We start from the raw sequence: 18,585 nt of genomic DNA, 5'->3' as shown, positions 1-18,585 counted from the left end.
CAGAGAATGCCCATCCAGGGCAAGCAAGCTATGGCAAAACCAAAGACAAGACCAGAGAACACATTAGACCTGGCTCATTTATGGAGGAGAGGGGCACTTGGGGAAGCCGTTATAAACAAGAAATCCATTGGAATAAAATGGGAGTTCAAATACAGTGGCTTCTCATTGGCTGAGTTGGGACTGTTTTTCATTGCCTGGGCCTTTGGAGGAAAGCCTTTCTTCCTCTTGCTAAGGTAGTAAAATTGTATCCATGTGCAAAGTCCTTCTCTCCCTGTTGGATTTGTAATAAGCGAAGAGAGGTAGGGCAGGAGAGCTCCCCCTGCTGAATCTCCTGACTCCATTTTAGTGAGGTTTCTCTATTAATTTTCACATAACCATGATCCCTTCCCTACCCCTTTTCCCCCAACTAGACAAGGGACTGCACCTGACACAGATACTCATCCAGTCTATAGGGTGGCTGGCAACATAAGCCTCTTCCGATCTTTTTCAAAAAGACAAACTGGGCCAATTAGATTTCCTCTTTTAAGGATTCAAATTAAGAGCCGTAAAAGATTTCCAGTGGGTGGTAAGGTGAACTGGGAGGCTCTGAAGTAAACTCAGGACCTTTGTGAGCCAGACGTAGCCCAGTGCTTTCCCCTATCTCCTCCAACTCCATCCCTTACCCAAGCCAAAATATTACAAACAGTCCATGACTATCTGGGGCTAGTGCTGGAGGTTTTGTTTTATTTATTTTCTTGTTTTGTTTTGTTTTAATGTTTCTTTGAAGTACAAAGATTAATAGATTCAGTAACAAAACTGTTGTAAATAGGTCTGACTTGATCAGGCCTGAGACGGAGGCCACAATGATGCCCACTTATAATCCCCCAAACGTGTTGCTAAGTGTTTTTAACTTCATGTAAACATTTAAAGGACCACATAAAATCTAGTACAAATCATCCAGACACCTCAATGGGCATTTCCAACTCCCTTTTAAAGTTCCCACACTGTGGTGGGACTGGAACTGGGTGCCTCCGTGGATTCGGCCTCTGCCTTCTGCTTGATCCCAGGGTTCTGGGATCAAGCCCCATATCAGGCTCCCCACTCAGCGGAAAGTCTGCTTCTCCCTCTGCCCACTGTTCCTCCTGCTGTGCTCTCCCTCTTTCTGTCAAATAAATAAAATCTTTCCAAAAAAATAAATAAGTTCCCACACTGAGCTCACACACTGCAGGGTACAAATCTTCCCCGCGCAGGTAGGGACTGCGCCCCGCCCCTGATCACGTGGGACCAAGTCCGCAGGCTGTCGATTGTTTCTGCCTGGGCAGGCCCGCCGGGATCGATTGCTCCAGTCTGGCCCATCCGCAGAGCGGGAAAATTTTCAGTCAGCCTGGCGGCCACAGCAAACCTCCACACTCTTCACAACCTTGACCAGCATCCGCTTTTTCAGGCTTTTCTATCTCGGACTCCCGGCACCACACGAGTGGAAGCGAAGAAGTTCAAGCCGCCGCCGCCATGTCTGAGGCTTATTTCCGGATAGAGTCGGGGGCGCTGGGGCCTGAGGAGAACTTTCTATCCTTGGACGACATCCTGATGTCCCACGAGAAGCTCCCCGTGCGCACAGAGACCCCCATGCCTCGCCTCGGCGCTTTCTTCCTGGAGCGGAGCGGAGGTCCGGAGACTGACCACGCGATCCCTCAGGTAAGCCTGCCCACGCGCGTTCTCCGGAAAAGACTACAGTTCCGGTTGGGCGTGGCCGCCGCGCCAAAACCGTGATCCCCCTTGGGATTTGTCGTTTTGCGGGGGGGGGGGGGGGGGGGGGGGGGGGGGTGGCGGGCCTTATGCACAAACAAGCTGTAACCGCCGGTCTCGGCGCGCTGAAGCGCTTTCTTAGCGGCGGGCCTCCTGTGTGAAACCGAGTTTATCCTAGGTGGTCTGATACCATTTTTGAAGCTGTCCAAATTGAGCAGAGCCCCCACTCGCCCTGTCTTGTGCCTAAGGCTTAAAGGACCGGCTACTACTGACGACTTCAGGATCGGGGGCTCCTGATCACGTTTGTCTTAAAACGACAGCTTTGGGTTCTGTAAGAGGATGTGATACGTCTGGGAACCGCAAATTGCTAGATTCATTCCTGCGCAGCGACGACGGTATCCGCAACCGTCTACCGAGGGCTTCAGTGCCGGCGTGGATGGTGTGGGGGAGGGAATCTTCCCTTCTGTGACTCCTTTAATCCTTCCATGACCCTATAGTTGGATCTGGTTACACACCAGGAATCTGAAGCCCAGAAAGTTTGTGTAACTTGTTCAGGGTCCCATTGCCCGTGGTGAGCTTGGGATTGGAGCCTGGAGCTGTGGGACTTCACAAGCTAGTTTGCCCCAGGAACGGGCTCAAGATGGTTATTTTGTTATTTCCTCTTTAACCTACATTTTGCTTGGAAGGGTGTGTTAGTTTGGCGTGTTTGTTTCCATTTTTATCCAAAGTAATCCATATACAAAGGTCAAATGGTGACAAAATTTCTAAGAAAAATTAGGGGGCCCCTGCTTTGCTTTCCCCCCAGTTTTCCTTGCCAGGTCCACCCGGTCTGTCGACTTTTTAAAGAGTTTCTTCAGGATTTGCCTCTGTGTTTTTAAATAATAATCGTGAGCTTGTTTTTTTGATTTGTAGAAAATTAAGACGTTATTTCTTAGCTTTGCCTTATAGTCAGAAGGATTGTGTTCTCATACACACTTGTAAGCAGAGATGTGCTGCCCATATGTTATTCATATTGCCTTCGTTTTACCAAATGGCCTTTTTTGTGTTCCAGGATTCCAGCCAGGTCACCCCCGTTGCATTTAGTATCCCGTATCCTTGGGCTGCTCTTGGCTGTGATAGTTGATCAGATTTTCTTTGTGTTTAGTGACCATGACAGTTTTGTGGAGTGCCGGCCGGGTAATTTGTGGAATGTTCCTCAGTTGGGATTTGTCTGATGATTCCCTCATGGTTAGACTGATTTGAGGAGGAAGATCACAGAGGTGAAGTGCTATTTTCATGGCGGCATACCAAGGGCATATAGTGTCGGTGTGGTTTATCACGGATAGGAACCTCCATCACCTGGCTAAGATAGTGTTTGTCAGGATTCTTCACCATCAAGTTACTTTTTCCAGGGCTCCTGGGTGACTCAGCTGCTTAAGCATCCAGCTCTTGATTTCGGCTCAGATCCCGATCTCAGAGTCGTGGGATTGAGCCCCGAGTTAGGCTCTGTTCTGGGAGTGGAGCCTGCTTAGGATTCTCTCCCTTTCCCTCTGCCCCTCCCCACCTCTCTCTCTATCTCACTCTTTCTCTCTCACACACACAGTCTCTCCCTCCCTCTCTCTCTCTCCCCCCAACCCCCCCCCCAAAAAAAAGTTAACTTTTTTCCACCTTTCCATACTGTTCTGTTTTTGGGAGGGAGTCATTATACACAGCCTCACGTAAGGAGTGGGGGAGTTATGCTCTACCTCTTTGGGGGCGGTGTCTACATAAATTATTTGGAATTCTATTTGGGAGATTTGTGTAGGATGGTTTTTAATGACATATTTAATTTCATTCATAGATACAGGACTATTTAGGTTTTCTGTTTCTTCCTGTGTTTTTCTTGGTACATTGTTTTCTCCCCTAGGCATTTGGACGATTTCATATAGATTTCCAAATGTAGTGGTATAATCTTCAAAATTTCCTTTTACTATCTTTCTGACATCTGTAGGATTATATTGGTGTCTTGGTTTTTATTATTTGGGTTTTGTTTGTTTGTTTGTTTGTTTGTTTTAAGATTCTATTTATTTAGGGACACCTGGGTGGCTCAGTGGGTTAAGCCTCTGCCTTCAGCTCAGGTCATGATCTCAGGGTCCTGGGATCAAGTCTCACAACAGGCTCTCTGCTCAGCAGGGAACCTGCTTCCCTCTCTCTCTCTGCCTGCCTCTCTGCCTACTTGTGATCACTATCCATCAAATAAATAAATAAAAGCTTTTAAAACAAACAAAAGATTATATTTATTTATTTGACAGAGAGAAAGAGATAGCGAGAGAGGGAACACAAGCAGGGGGTGTGGGAGAGGGAGAAGCAGGCTTCCTGATGAGCAGGGAGCTGATGCAGGGCTCGATCCCAGTGTCCCAGGACTCTGGGATCATGACCTGAGCTGAAGGCAGATGCTTAATGACTGAGCCACACAGGTGCCCCAGTTTTTATTTTTGATATGGAGAAATTATGCTCCTTTCATTAGTCTTCCTAGGAGTTTATCAAGCATTAGTCTTTTATTTTCTTCAAAATTTTATTTAAATCCTAGTTAGTTAACATACAGTGCAGTATTAGTTTCAGGAATTAAGTGATTCATCACTTATATACAATACCCAGTGTCATCACAAGTGCCCTCCTTAATGCCTCTCACCATCTAGCCCATCCCCCACCTCTCTCCCTCCATCAACCCTGTTTATTCTCTATTGTTGAATCTCCTATGGTTTGTTACCTTCTCTCTCTCTTTCTCTCTCTCATTCTCCCCCCTCTCATGTGTTCATCTGTTTTATTAGTCTTTTAAAAGAACTAACTTATAACTCTCTCAGTTTTCTTCTTTGTACCCTTGTTTTCTAGGTTATTAAGTTCTTAATTAGTTCTTTACTGCTACTTTCTTTGGATTTAATTTTCTATTGTTTCCTACCCCCCACAACCCTGCCCATGCATTTTGAGATGGGTCCCCAGGTGATTGATTTTTCAGCTTTCCTTTATGCATTTTTTAGCTCTGCATTTCCTCTGAGCTCAGCTTTAATTACATTCCACAAGTTTTGATTTGTTGTATTTTATTTTCATATCAGTGAGTTCAAAATAATTTCTAATTTCTATTGTGATTTCTTCATTGACTCATAGTTATTTCTTCATTGACTCACAGTGCTTAATTCCAAACATGTTGAGATTTTGCTTTTCATCTTTTCTGGTTTTGATTTCTAGTTTAATTCGTTACACTGTGGCAAGAGAATGTAGTCTGAAAGATTTCGGTCTTTTGAAAGAAAGCTTGCTTTATACTGCAGCATAAAATCCACTTAAACATTCTATATGCACTTGAATAGATATATATTATGAAGTCATGATGTGTGATAAATAATGTAAGTCAGGTCAAGTTTGCTGTTTTGTTGAGAACTTCTCAATCCTTATTGGGGTTTTTGGCTATTACTTATCTAAAGAGATATGCCAAAGTCTCCCACTATAATTATGGATTTGTCTATTTCTCCTTTTACTTCTGTCAGTTTAGACAGATGCCTGTCTTTTTCTTGTGGATATAATGACCCTTTTTTTATTGTATCTCTAGTCTCCTTTCTTTTGATTACTATCTGCATGACTTTTTTTTTTTCAATCTTTCTATGTCTTTTTATTTAAGATATATCTCTTTTGGGGCACCCAGGTGGCTCAGTGGGTTAGAGCCTCTGCCTTCGGCTCAGGTCATGAACTCGGGGTCCTGGGATTGAGCCCCGCATCGGGCTCTCTGCTCGGCGGGGAGCCTGCTTCCCCCTCTCTCTCTGCCTGCCTCTCTGCCTACTTGTGATCTCTCTCTCTCTGTCAAATTAATAAATAAAATCTAAAAAAAAAAAAAAAGATACATCTCTTTTAAGCAGCATATAGTGGGGTTTTGTTTTTATTTGGTTAGACAATTTTCCAACTGGTGTATTTAACTTTTTTACATTTAATTTAATTACTGATATATTTGTGTTTATTTTTGCCTTCCTACTATTAACTGTCTGTCCTGTATTTCCATATTTATTTCTGGGATCATTTTCATTCTTCAAGATTTACTTACTCTGTGTCTTCTGGTGATAAATTCTCCATTTCTGTCTGTACAGGGGGTCCCCAAGACCAATCCGCGGTTTAATGATTCACTAAGAGAACACAAAGGACTCAGTATACAGTCATTCTTATGTTTACATTTTAATACGATAAAAGGATATAGAGTAAAACCAGCAAAGGGAAAGGGTGTGGTGAATGAAGTTTGCAGAAAGCCGGATATAAGCTTTCAAGTCCCAGCGGAGTCACACTGGATGCACTGAATTTCTCCAGTAATGCATTGTGATATGTGTGAAATATTTGTGTACCAGGAAAGCTCATTAGAGACTCAGTACCCAAGGTCTTATTGAGGGCTAGTTACATAGGCACTCTACCTAACATATACAAAGATTCCAGGCTCCCAGAAGGAAAGCAGGTATTCAGCATAAACCACATTGTGCAAACTAAGCACAGTGAAGCACATGTATCCATTCTGAGAATAGTGGGAACCCTCCTGAAACCCAGATTCAAGGACACCCACCAAGGACCAAGCTTACAAGCAGGCCTTTCTAAGGAGGGCAGTCTGAGGCTTGCTGTGTTAACTTTCCGCACACTTCCTGTGTGAAAATACCTTTGTTTTCCCATTACTTTTGAAAGGATATTTTCACCGGGTATAGAATTTTAGATTTGCTGTTATTTCAGGCCTTTTTTAAAAGATGTCATTCCAGGGGCACCTGGTTGACTATTTCAGTTAAATTTCAAGCCTTCGGTTCAGTTGATGATCATGGAGCCCTACATCAGGCTCCCTGCTCAGTGGGGAGCCTGCTTTTCCCTCTGGCCCTACCCCTTCTTGTACTGTCTCTCTCAAATAAATAAAATCTTTTTAAAAATAAATAAAAATAAAATGTCATTCCATTTTCATTGTTTTGTGTCTTCCTTCATTTCCGTTGAGAGGTTGGCTTTGACTCTTCTAGCTCGTTTTGTAAAAGATGTGTTCTCACCCCCACCAGCAATGCCTTCTAAGATTTTCTCTAGGTCTTCATTTTTCAGCAATTTGAGTAAGATGTGCCGAGTTGTGGTTTTATTAATATTTATCCTACTTCGGGGGCACCTGGATGGCTCAGTGGGTTAAGCTCAGTGGGTTATGCCTTCAGCTCAGGTCATGATCTCAGAGTCCTGGGATCGAGCCCCGCATCGGGCTCTCTGCTCAGCGGGGAGCCTGCTTCCCTTTTACTCTCTCTGACTGCCTCTCTGCCTACTTGTGATCTCTGTCAAATAAATAAATAAAATCTTAAAAAAAATATTTATCCTGCTTCATTATGTTCCTAGAATCTGTGATTTGATATCTCTCTTAAATTTTGGAAATTCCATGACTATTTTCTTCTCAAATACTTCCTTTGCTTCAATCTATTCCTCTTCTCTTTCTGGGCTTCAAATTACATGCAGGTTAGACTGACTTCCTTTCTTTCTACCATATTCCACATTTCTCATGCTGTTTCTTGTATTTTCTTTTTATGCTTCAGTTGGATATTTTCTGTTCACTCTTTTTTCAATTCATGACCCTCTATCTGTGTCAAATCTGGTAGGCCAGTCAAATGTAACTTAATCTATTGAGTTTTGTTTTGTTTTTTTAAGTGGGGAGGGGGAAAGGGAGAATCCCAGTAGGGGTCTCAATCTCCGGACCCTGAGATCATGACTTGAACTGAAATCAAGAATCAGATGCTTACCCAACTGAGTCACCTAGGTGCTCCCCTCTGTTGAGTTCTTAAAGTTCAATTCTTGCATTTTTCAGATCTGGAATTTCTAATTGATTTTTTAAAATTTGTTTTAAAGCTAGTGCCTAATTACTCATGATATTTGGTACAGAAATTGGACTTCATTCTCTCTCTATCCTTTTCTTCTCAAATCTTGATCCCCTATGTTCTGGCTTCTTTGGAAGCCTTGAACTCAGTATTTGTCTCCCTGGCCCTGGGAGGTTGGCAAAAAGCTCTGCTCATACACACTGCAAAGCTTCTCCCGCCTTTTGCAGCAGTTCTGCTCCATGAGAGTTCTATGCTATTGTACCTCCTTCGACTTAAGTTAGGTTTGACTTTTATTTTTTTGGATATTTCTCTCAATTTCTGGTCTGTTGTGGCCCCCTCACCATATTTTCCAATTCTGTTAAGGCTTTAAAAATATAGATTTCTCTCTCCTGTCATCTCAAACTATGAAGTGGGATACAGAGGGCCTGTGGTCTGAGGTCAGGCTGATACTGTTTTTCCATCTAGCCCTTGGCACCCAGGGTGTGCTTCTTAGCATATAACAGGCTCCCAGTCAGTGTATATGAAGAATAGATATTGAATATTCAGAGAAAGCAGAAATGTTTATTATATTTCTGAAGTGACTGCAATTGGGAGTTTTTATTTCTGTGAGTTAGAAAACTTTCCCTTAATACCATGGTTTTGTCCTGTACTTTGCTTTCATTGAATAAATCCATTTCTTGCCATTCCATCATGACATTGAACTTGAGCCCCTGCGGTTCAGTTTTTCAGGTCACAACCAGGCTTCTGCACATGGTAGCCCTGCCGCCAAGGAGAACGGCCAACACTGATATTTGCCAATGGAGTGTGTATTTCTTTTCTAGCACACATGCTTGCTATGTGATTTGTTGTTAAAATCTGTGTTCTTGTCTGATGCAGGGCTCAAAGCTTGAACTCCCCTTGTGGCTGGCAAAAGGACTTTTTGACAACAAGCGGCGGATCCTTTCTGTGGAACTCCCCAAGATCTACCAACAAGGTTGGAGGACGGTGTTCAGTGCCGACGCCAATGTGGTGGACCTCCACAAGCTGGGGCCACATTTCTATGGGTTTGGCTCCCAGCTGCTGCATTTCGACAGTCCAGAGAATGCAGACATTTCCCAGTCTCTCCTGCAGGCAAGTGATTAATGTGAAAATCTAAGGCACTGCACGGGCCCTGGGAGCTGGTGTGGTCACCAGCAGACTTCACTGTTCTCGGGGAAGTGTACCATTTACATGGTTCGTTCATTATTCCATGTCAGCCGACAGTTAGACTGTGTTTGCTGATTATATACCTACTTCAAAATGATTGGTCTGCAGCTTTTCATATTTGCTTGTTAAGACTTGGGACCAACAGAAAGTCCTAGAAATAAGAAAGGGATGATGGTTGACCACAGGGACAGGCTCCCAAATGTACCAGCCCAGCCCCAGGACTGGCCTGAGGGTTCCTCTCAGGAATGTACCTGTTACTTGTTCCCTTCCCTTGCTCTGGGGCTAAGATGTGGCTCTGCATCTGCACTGTGTCCTCACGGTGTGATCTGGTCAAGCTACTTGTTCTCTCTAGGCTTCTCAATTTTTCGCCTGTTAAGTAGAGATACAAGAGTGCCAAAATTACCACATCACAGTGAGTTTATATTGTGCTATTTAATAAATGGTACCTATTACTGTTATGTTCCATGGACAAGACAGTGTTATGCACATAGTACCATCCTTTAGGTATGACCTTATTTTAACTTTTTATTCTGCTAATATTAGAAGAAACCTCCTTTTCTACCTCTTGTTTTACTCCTTCATTTCTAGCTTTGCAAGAATCGGTGGCTAAAGACACATTTCTGCCCGGTGTTGGGCTAATGTGTCCTTGTGCAATTTTTAATGTGGATAGTAAAGAAACACTTCATTGCTCTCCATTCAGATAAAGAAGCCAATACACAGACTGTAGACCATTGGAGCTTAGGAAACTCTTGTGAGCAGGAAGCTAAAAGTGAGGAAAACCCATTTGTCTTACAGTATCTCCAGGACATGTTCTTGAATTAGAACACTGCCCTTGGCTAGTGATTTCTTTGTTTTCTTTTCCCATCATTGCTTTGAAGTCCTGTAAAGTTGCTGACATATAAGGTGACATCGCCACAAGGCCAAGGAAGAAACTGAAGCCAGGGCTCGTGGCTTGGTCTCGGAGCCCTAGGGTAGAGTGACACTCCTAGATCACATGTGTCTCTGTCCTGCTCTCAGACTGAAAAAAGTAGAAAATGCGTTCAATTAGATCAGGAATCTTCTTTGGTTGAAACCTGTCTGCATGTGTCACTGTGCATTATTATGGCCTTTGTCCCTAATAACAATAACAGGTAATGCTTTTCGAGGAGCTTCCTCTTGCCAGTCATTTGTGAGATGCTTTACAGGTGTTCCTTCACTGGTTTCCATAACAACCCATTGGATTTTCCTAATAGTCTGTTTCACAGACGGGGAAATTGAGGTGTGGCAACGTGATACAACTTGAGTGGTAGTGGCCTCACACCTCCTTCTGACTGAGTCCAAACTTCCCCTTCGTGACATTTAATGTTCAGGGATGTTCAGGGATGGGCCACCTGGCAGACTCCGTCAATGGATCGCGTGACTCTTGATCTCGGGGTTGTGAGATCAAGCCCTTCTTGAAAAGGGTGAAGAGATTACTTAGAAATAAAATCTTTAAAAACAAAAATGTACAGGGATAAAATGGATCTTATTTCTCTCATTCGCTTCTTCTTCAGACATTCATTGGACGTTTTCGCCGCATCATGGACTCCTCCCAGAACGCTTACAATGAAGACACTTCAGCACTGGTAGCCAGGCTGGACGAGATGGAGAGGGGCTTGTTTCAAACAGGACAGAAAGGACTGAATGACTTCCAGTGTTGGGAGAAGGGGCAGGCTTCTCAGATCACAGCCTCCAGCCTCGTTCAGAACTATAAGAAGAGAAAACTGACTGACATGGACAACTGAAGGCCAGAAGAACACAGAAGTGCTCCTGGTGGAGGGAACCACTCTGTGTGTCCTTGATAGGAGCCTCGCTGACCTTCTATAGGACCAGAACCGTGTCCCATGTCATGGCTTATTTCCTGCAGCAGTCCGTGTGGGAAAGGATGTGCTGTAGGAGGTCCTTGACCTATGAGGCATATGAGACTATCCCAACCTGCTGACCCACAGCCCAGGCCTACTTAAACCATGAACCCCCAGCTGGAGAGAAACCAAAGTCCCTTATAAAGAAGGATGGTTAATACATGCATCATAGTACAGTTGGAACTGGGATCCCTTGTGCCTGGGAGTGTAATAACCTCCAATGTCCAGTTTCACTAGCTCCAAAGGACAGGTACAAATGGGCCGTCTTCGCCTGCTCACAAATGTTCACGTGAGCGTAACTGCTGCTCCATCTTCCTCATGGGTGCTCAGAGGACAGCAGGCAGCCCCAGGATGTCAGCCTTGTGTCCCCTGCCTGTGGGGAGTTACCCCAAGCCAAGAATAAAGAAGAAAAAGGAACAGGCAGATGAATGGTGGGACTTTTACTGAAGGGGCTTTTACACATTGCCTTCCTCCTCTCTAGCCAGGGCTTTGGGGTCTAGGTACACAAAGCTCTGCAGGCAGCCTGGAGGGGAAATGGTTAACCTGAGCCTGGCTTTTGTCTTGAGATCTTCAGAGCCACCAGCACAGCAGTTCCTTCCCTCCCTAGAGCAGCTGTCAGGGAGTCATTTGGAATCGCAAAGTAATTATTAAAGGGTGTGTACCAGCTCTTCTTATATTGAAAACCAGACTTTAGGGTGGCTGGTTAGGAAGGGCCCCATTTGAGAAGCTGCACGGGGCAAATGTAAGTAGGCGGGAGACCTTGACGCTATTTTCCCTCTTCAGTAAATTCAGCAGCACCACTACCTACAGGATTCCTGACCATGTACCGAGGATCTGTTTCAGCAAGCACAGAGCTCGTCCCCGGAGATCAAGGCGGAAACCTTGGCCTGAGTAAGAAGCTTTGTTCCCTGCAGGCCACCCCATTTGAAGGATAGTTATCTCTACGCCGACTTCCCACAAATGACAACTGTCTTTGTCATTAGAAATTATAGAGGGATTTGGGGATCCAAATTGTGCAGATGTCTCCCTGCAAACTTAGAATGCCAGAATGGCTTTTAAAATGCATGTTTCAAGATGGAAACAGTGTTTTTATGATTTGATTTTGGTGCTAAATAAATGATCCGTTTTGCACATGAATACATTCTGTACAAGTACTATTTCTGTAACTCGAGTACTACAGATGATCAGACAAAGCGATCAGAGAATTTTGTCTTTGATCGTATTTGACAATAATGCCCAACTAAATCCGTGTTTCCGTGGCTGCTCTTTTGTTTGCACCAGACTCGTGAATTTGAGGGACATTCTCTGTAGCAACGATTTGTGTCCCAGAAAGGTGGGCCTTTCTTTGCTAGCACGGTGTTTGCATAGAGCCAGGGCCCGGAGACAAGGCATAGTCAGAGGGAGAAAAGTGTATTGCTTCATTTTTGGATTTGCTGTTTTCACAGATAGCTTTGTATTTAAAGTCTGTGCTAAGGCGGCTGCCATTTTTTTCTCTTGTTGGGAAAAAAAAATTATGCTGGAGTCACATGCTGGGAATAAGTGGATATGCATGTGCAGAATTTATTCCCTGTTTACATTTTGAACAGATTATTATAAGTAGCTTTTGAAACCTATTTCCAGTTACAAGGTTGCCTTCAAGCCTTTCAATTACTACCTCTCTCCCCTGCAGTCCTCCTCAAATCAGGCTTATAGATCACTATTTGTTCCCTTCAAAGAGGTGAGTTTTTCAAAATGAGTCCACAAATGACTCAAACAGCAAACTGCTCTTAAAATCAATAGCGGGGAAACGTGTGTCCTTTCCCCTTAAGGCTCTGTTCCCAGATAACTGAGGCCTTAATTATATGCAAACACCTCACCACATTGAGGTTTTTCCCTGGGACCATCCGGGCTACCAGGGGAGTGGGGCAAGTCTGGACTCCTGGGTCCGTCCCTCCTGCTCTCCTTGACCTCTGAACTTTGGATGGCCCCAGTCTGAGTCCTTGGGTCTCTCCTAGCCTAGCCGTTCTCCCTCGTGAGGGCATCTTATCCTATCTCAAGCTTTTTAAATACCATCTACGTGCTACCCAAAATTTGATCTGCAGCTCAGACCCTCCCTCCAACTCCAGACTTGGATCCCGCCACCTACTTGACATTCTACTTCAACGTCTGACCTCACTTGGCTGAAATGGAACTAATCTGCCTCAGTCTGTTCCTCCTATAATTTCTGTCTTCTCTGTTTCAGACAACACTATCCTTCCCTCTTGCACAGGACAAAAACCTGGGTGCCTCCTTGGCCCTGCCCTTCCTCTCCATGTCTTTTGGGTCTATCTTCAAATCACCTGTACGATCTGACACGTCTTCCCCCACCGCCAGTCTCGCACTGGATGGTTGTGTCACCTCCCAACGGCCCCCTGCACCCACTTTCCACCCCACCTTGAGACTTCTCACCATAGCAGCCACAGTGGTCTTGTTCAAAAATAAGTCAGATCTTATTTATTCTCAGCTCAAAGCCCTTCCAAATCCAAGAAAAAGATCATTCCACCATCCCAGCCCCTTTTATTAAAAAAATTCACTTAACCCCAGTGATCTGGCATAGAAATTTTTTTAATCTGTTTTTTAAAAGATTTATCTATTTCATTTAGAGAGGTAGGGAGTGAGCAGGAGGAGGGGCAGAGGGAGGGAATGTCCAGCAGACTCCCCGCTGACCATGGAGCCTGTGGCGGGGCTCAATCTCAAAACCCCGAGATCATGACCTGAGCCAAAATCAAGAATCAGATCCTTAACTGGCTGAGCCACACAGGCGCCCGTGGTGTAAAAATTTTTTAATGCTTCTGTAGCCGAATTAATTTGTTTCTTATTTTAAATATAAATTGCGTGTTCTGCCTAAGAGAGTTCTCAGTATCTTACAGAGTTTCTCATTAATCTCTCAGCACCACTGGACCTGAGAAGTTTCCGGAACACTGCTTCTGAAGTAGTGCAGTCAGAATGCAGAAGTATTGAGTGACTTACTCAGGTCAGCCCCCCTGTGAGTCTGTCTATTCTGCTCCCCCATCCTTCAAGAAACCCCAAAAGAGCTGTTCATCTTTATGCTTGAAACAGTTGTGCTTAAATGAAAATATTTTACACATCTTAGCAAAGGAAAATAACTGTGCAGAGGCCGTATGTGTGTTTCTGAAAGCAGATATCTTTGTGTTTAAAAGAAAAATCTATCCTTGAAATAACTTGAACAAAATGTAGGATAAATGCTTAACAATAAGAAACTTAATCTTACAATCCTTACCTCATATGGGTAAGCTGAAATTTTTTAATTCAAATATACACAGATAATTTCTAAAAGTCAATTAAATACCCTAAAACCTAAAGAAATTGTCTGAATTTGGAATTCTGTTGCTCACTCTTGATATCACTATTTTGAGTGAGCAGTAAACTCCCCTCCTTAATGAATAGTGAATAAAATCACTGAAATAGTGAATCAAGGGGAATCCTGAGACCATGTATAACCACACTCTCCTACTGAGAGCAAATGATTAACAAAGGTGACAGTCCCAGCCTGCTTTTGTTTGAGCTCATTTTGTTGATTTTTCCAGGCCTGTGCATTTCTGTCTAGCACAGAGACACTGTAACCCAGCCCATTCGGCTGGCAGCCTTCCTTGGGACACGAACATTCTCGTTTCAGGGTACCCTCTCCCATTGCCCGTGCTGTGGTTTAGGGGAAGGTACAAATGGGGCTCCTCCCCAAAGCCAGAGGTCTCCTTTGTCTGCTCTTCAGAGATCAGAGTCAGGTCAACTGATGGGGCACCATTCCACTGAAGATAGTATAGAGAGGCAGCCTATATCCTCCACCCAGCGTCCCCCCTCATCTTATGTAACCGTGTGCATTTATTAAACTCTGTTAACTAAGCCACGGGCTTTATTCACATTTCACCAGTTTTTCCACTAATGTCCTTTTCCTGTTCAGAATGCAATTTAAAATCCTCCATTGCATTTAGGGGCAATCGGTTTTGAAAGCAAAAAAGAACATCAGACTCTTCCAAACTATGGTAATTTCAGGAGTTCAGCTTATTGGAAACGTTTCATTGCATTGATGTAGGTCAGGGCGGCCAATTAGGGGCTTGTTGGGCCTTGCCCAGGAACGAGCTGCAGGTCAGTTCATCAAAAAGGGAGAATATTAGCTTTTCACCTGAAAATGTCACTCACTGGTACTTGGATCTGTTGGGAAAAGGTCTCTTTAATTTTACTTAAAGCTTTCGCATTCTCTCTCTGACAGCAATAACTTGATTTTCTCCCCTTTCCCTTCTGGCACATACTAGCTAATTTTCTTTGTGTCTAAATGAGTTTAAAAAGAGCACAGCTTTATACACCAATATTATTAACAAGTGTCAGGACAGCTCTGAAAATAGTCCTGGGAACTGCTAGTGTTTCAGAATCCATAAAGGGAGCACACAGAACCAGCTAATCCTTGCAAACATCTCCCACCTATGCCTAATTAAGGGAAAAAAAAACCAACCTCAGAGTTTTTAATCTTTATGTCGTTCTCTGTTCTTGTATCACCCTTGAAAGTTTATTTGATTCCCACACAATTTCCATCCCTCCCCTTGTGCAATGAACATTCTTCCCTGACGAGAGTTTCTTTTCTTTCGATCTAGAAAAGCAAACGAGTGACTAAGGAATATAGATTCAAGGGCAACCAATGAGACAGGTCAGAGAAAGGGGGTGTGATTTATTGAAGGGAATGTGTGGGAATGATGCATGTTGACGCTTGAAGACTGGGGACAGAAACCAGTAATAAGAGTTGGCATTTGCCAGAACCATCGGTTGGAAGAGGTGACAACAGTTGTTCCCAGAGAGTGGCCTTATCTTAATGGGAACAAGAGGGCTTGGCACTCCACTATCTTGTAGGCTCAGGAGCAAAACACTTAACAAAACTTTTCAAAAGCCACTGTCATTTTCTAATTTAGCATTTCACGTTCATGTCTTTATCCAAGATTTCCAGATCAATATTAAGTAATGCACCTCTTTTCAAATCATTGGGAACTCCAAGAGAGGTTTTCTCAGGTTTTGAGCCAGCTCAGGCCTTGATCCACATTCCAGAGGATTCTCCTGGCTGAATGTCCACATCATTTCAAAGATCTTTAGGGGGAGCTGTCCGCATAGCATGATACATCATGTTTATTGGCCAGGAGTGACAATTAAGTTCCGCAACATTTAAGGCATTTTTCAAAAGACATTAATAAAAACTAACAAACCTCACTCCATTTTGAAAGACTAGTTATCTGCATAGACTGTTGTGATTTTAAAAGGCTTTTCTGCCACTGCACTAAGACAAGCCACAGGAAAAAATGCGTCCGGTTACCTATACGTATTTGTCGAGAGAACATGGTGAAGCTGAGTTCCGTGGCGACGAGGGTATTGCCTCACTTAATTACAGCGGAAACACGCTCACCTTCCGTTTAGCCCACGAGTGTTCTGTGGGGACCCGCACCGCACAACAAATCTCTCAGGAAAGAGGCGATGTTTTCAGACCCCTGCCGTGGTCATTAACTCTGGGAAGTCTTACAGAGGTGGCTTCTTGATAGCATTCTCCGTGGGACCCCTTTGTTTAGTGATTTTATCCCTGTACCTTCCCAGAAAGGTAATGGTAGACGGCTGCCTGATGACCCACTCATTCTCTGTCTGACTTGGGCCAAAGTGCAGGAAGATGCAGCCTAAGGAGTCCTAGCGATCCTAGGGGTGGTGGGGCGCTGGGTCTGGCACAGTTTGTCATCTGGCTCTTTCCTCCTGCCCCAGGTTCTTTCCTGGTGCCTCATCTTACCAGCCTCCAGCCTCCACTGTGGGTTCTGGGCCCAGAATTTGTTCTGGAGGCGGTGACATGCCTGCTCTTTCCAAATTCTTCTCCCAAATAAACAGATACTGGAATAATGGGGTGTTTCCTATCAGACCTTGCTAAACTGGCAGCTTAGAGCCAAAGGGGCCCATGAGGATTAACTAGGACAGGCTGTGAAGAATACATAGTTTCTTTCTAAGTAATCTCTCTACCCAATGTGGGGCTGGAACTCATGACTCTGAGGTTAACAGTTGCACACTCCACAGACTGAGGCAGCCAGGTGCCCCTGTAAAAAATACTTTTTATCGTGTTATATTTACATGTTGATACATGTAAAAAAAAATTGTGGCATATCTTTAGATTATGAAGTATTGCAAAGGAACACCCATGAATGTCCCTTCACTTAGGTTCTGGAACATAATCAATGCTTCTGGGTTTCTTCTGCATGGTCCCTGCTTCCCCCTTCCCCCGGAGTAGCCACCCTCCTGGACTTTATGTTTATGACCCCCTTGTGTTATCTATCTAATGAATATATTGTCTTGGTTTGGTTTCAAGGTTTGTCAAATACCACGCTGCGTGCACCTGGCCTTTCTCACTCAGTTTTAGGTTTGAGCTTCCGGCCACCCTGGGGCAGCTTCTTTTTACCGCGGAATGATACAGCCTATTGTGGGAACATGTCACAGTTTCCAGAAGCCTTCTCTCAACACTGGACATTTGGCTCATGTACGGTCTTTTGCTCTATCATCAACATTGTCATCGTGCACATTCTTCAATGCATCTGGGTCATTTATTTGAGAGTTTCTCAGGGATGAGTTTCACCCAAGAGCAAAACTGCTGGCTTGTAGGATAAATTACTTGCTTGACCTCACAAGATGGTGCTGAAAGGTAGCAATCTCCTCTCCAATCAGCGGTCCTCACTATTAGAGTTCTTAACTTTTGCCCATTTAATGGGTATAAAATAACTCACTGTGATGCTGATTTGCATTTTACTTAACACTAATGAGGCTGATTTTTTAAATATATTTTTATTAAGATTTTTTTTTATTTGACAGAGAGATCACAAGTAGGCAGAGAGGCAGGCAGAGAGAGAGGGGTAATGAGTTGAGCAGAGAGCCCGACGCGGGGCTCCATCCCAGGACCCTGAGATCATGACCTGAGCTGAAGGCAGAGGCTTAACCCACTGAGCCACCCAGGTGCCCCTAGGCTGATTTTTTTTAATATATATACTCACTGGCCATTCATGCTTACTCTTCTCTGAAATGTCCTTTTATGTGTCTTACCTGTTTTTCTACTAGGTTGTTTGTCTTCTTATTGATCTACAGGACTGCTCTGGATACTGATCCTTTGTCAGTTATCCATATTGCAAAAATATCTCCCAGTTTGTGGCTTGTCTTTTAATTTTCTTTGTTGTATCTGTTGATGAATAGAAAAGTTCTTAACCTGCTTTTTTAATAGAAGAGAGCCTAGGTACAATGAAGTGATAGGAATTCCAAGTAAAATAATTACTACAGAAGAATGAAGTCGGACCCTTACCTAACATTATATTCAAAATTTAACTCAAAATGGATTAAAAATCCAAACATAAGTCCTAAAAGTATAAAACTCCTAGTTAAAGAAAAAATAGGGAAAATCTTTATGGTATTGGATTTGGTAATGATTTCTTGGAACTGACACCAAAATCCCAGGTAATAGAAGCAAAAATAAGCAAATGGGACTACAACAAACATGAAGCATTTCTGCACATCAAAGGAAATGATCAACAGCATGAAAAGGAAAACACAGAAAGGGAGAAAATATTTGCAAATCATGTGTCTGAGATGGAGTTAATGTTCAGAATATATAACCAACTCCTACAGTTCAACAACAGTAAACCAACCCAATTAAAAGTTGGGCAAAGAACTGCATATACTTTTCTCTAAAGATGACATACACGTGGCCAACAAACATGAAAAGATGCTCGACATCCCTCATCATCAGGAAAATGCTAATCAGAACCACAGTGAGAGAGACAACACCTCATACTCATTAGGACGGCTACTGCCCAAAACAAAACAAAAAACAAAACAAGTGTTGGTGAGGATTTAGACAAATTGGAACTCTTGTGCGCTATTGGCGTGAATGTAAAATGGTGCAGCCACTGTGGAAAACAGTATAAAGTTTCCTCAAAAAATTAAAAATG

General features: G+C 43.5%; 1 protein-coding gene across 1 annotated transcript; it reads left to right on the top strand.

Annotated features, from left to right (window-relative positions):
* Nucleotides 1-1,178: 1,178 nt before the first annotated feature.
* GINS3 (GINS complex subunit 3) lies at nucleotides 1,179-10,959 on the top strand. Its single transcript, XM_032854337.1, has 3 exons — nucleotides 1,179-1,674; nucleotides 8,415-8,648; nucleotides 10,256-10,959. Exons 1-3 carry the CDS (start codon nucleotides 1,489-1,491, stop codon nucleotides 10,484-10,486), a joined length of 651 nt encoding a protein of 216 aa, XP_032710228.1. The 5' UTR covers nucleotides 1,179-1,488; the 3' UTR covers nucleotides 10,487-10,959.
* Nucleotides 10,960-18,585: the final 7,626 nt, after the last annotated feature.

The sequence above is a fragment of the Lontra canadensis genome, unplaced genomic scaffold (assembly GCF_010015895.1).
Source record: "Lontra canadensis isolate GAN:19392208 unplaced genomic scaffold, GSC_riverotter_1.0 scaffold8, whole genome shotgun sequence".
In the NCBI taxonomy this organism is placed as follows: Eukaryota; Metazoa; Chordata; class Mammalia; order Carnivora; family Mustelidae; genus Lontra; species Lontra canadensis.
The sequence above is the reverse complement of the archived record's forward strand: the minus strand, read 5'-3'. Positions and strand labels throughout refer to the sequence as shown.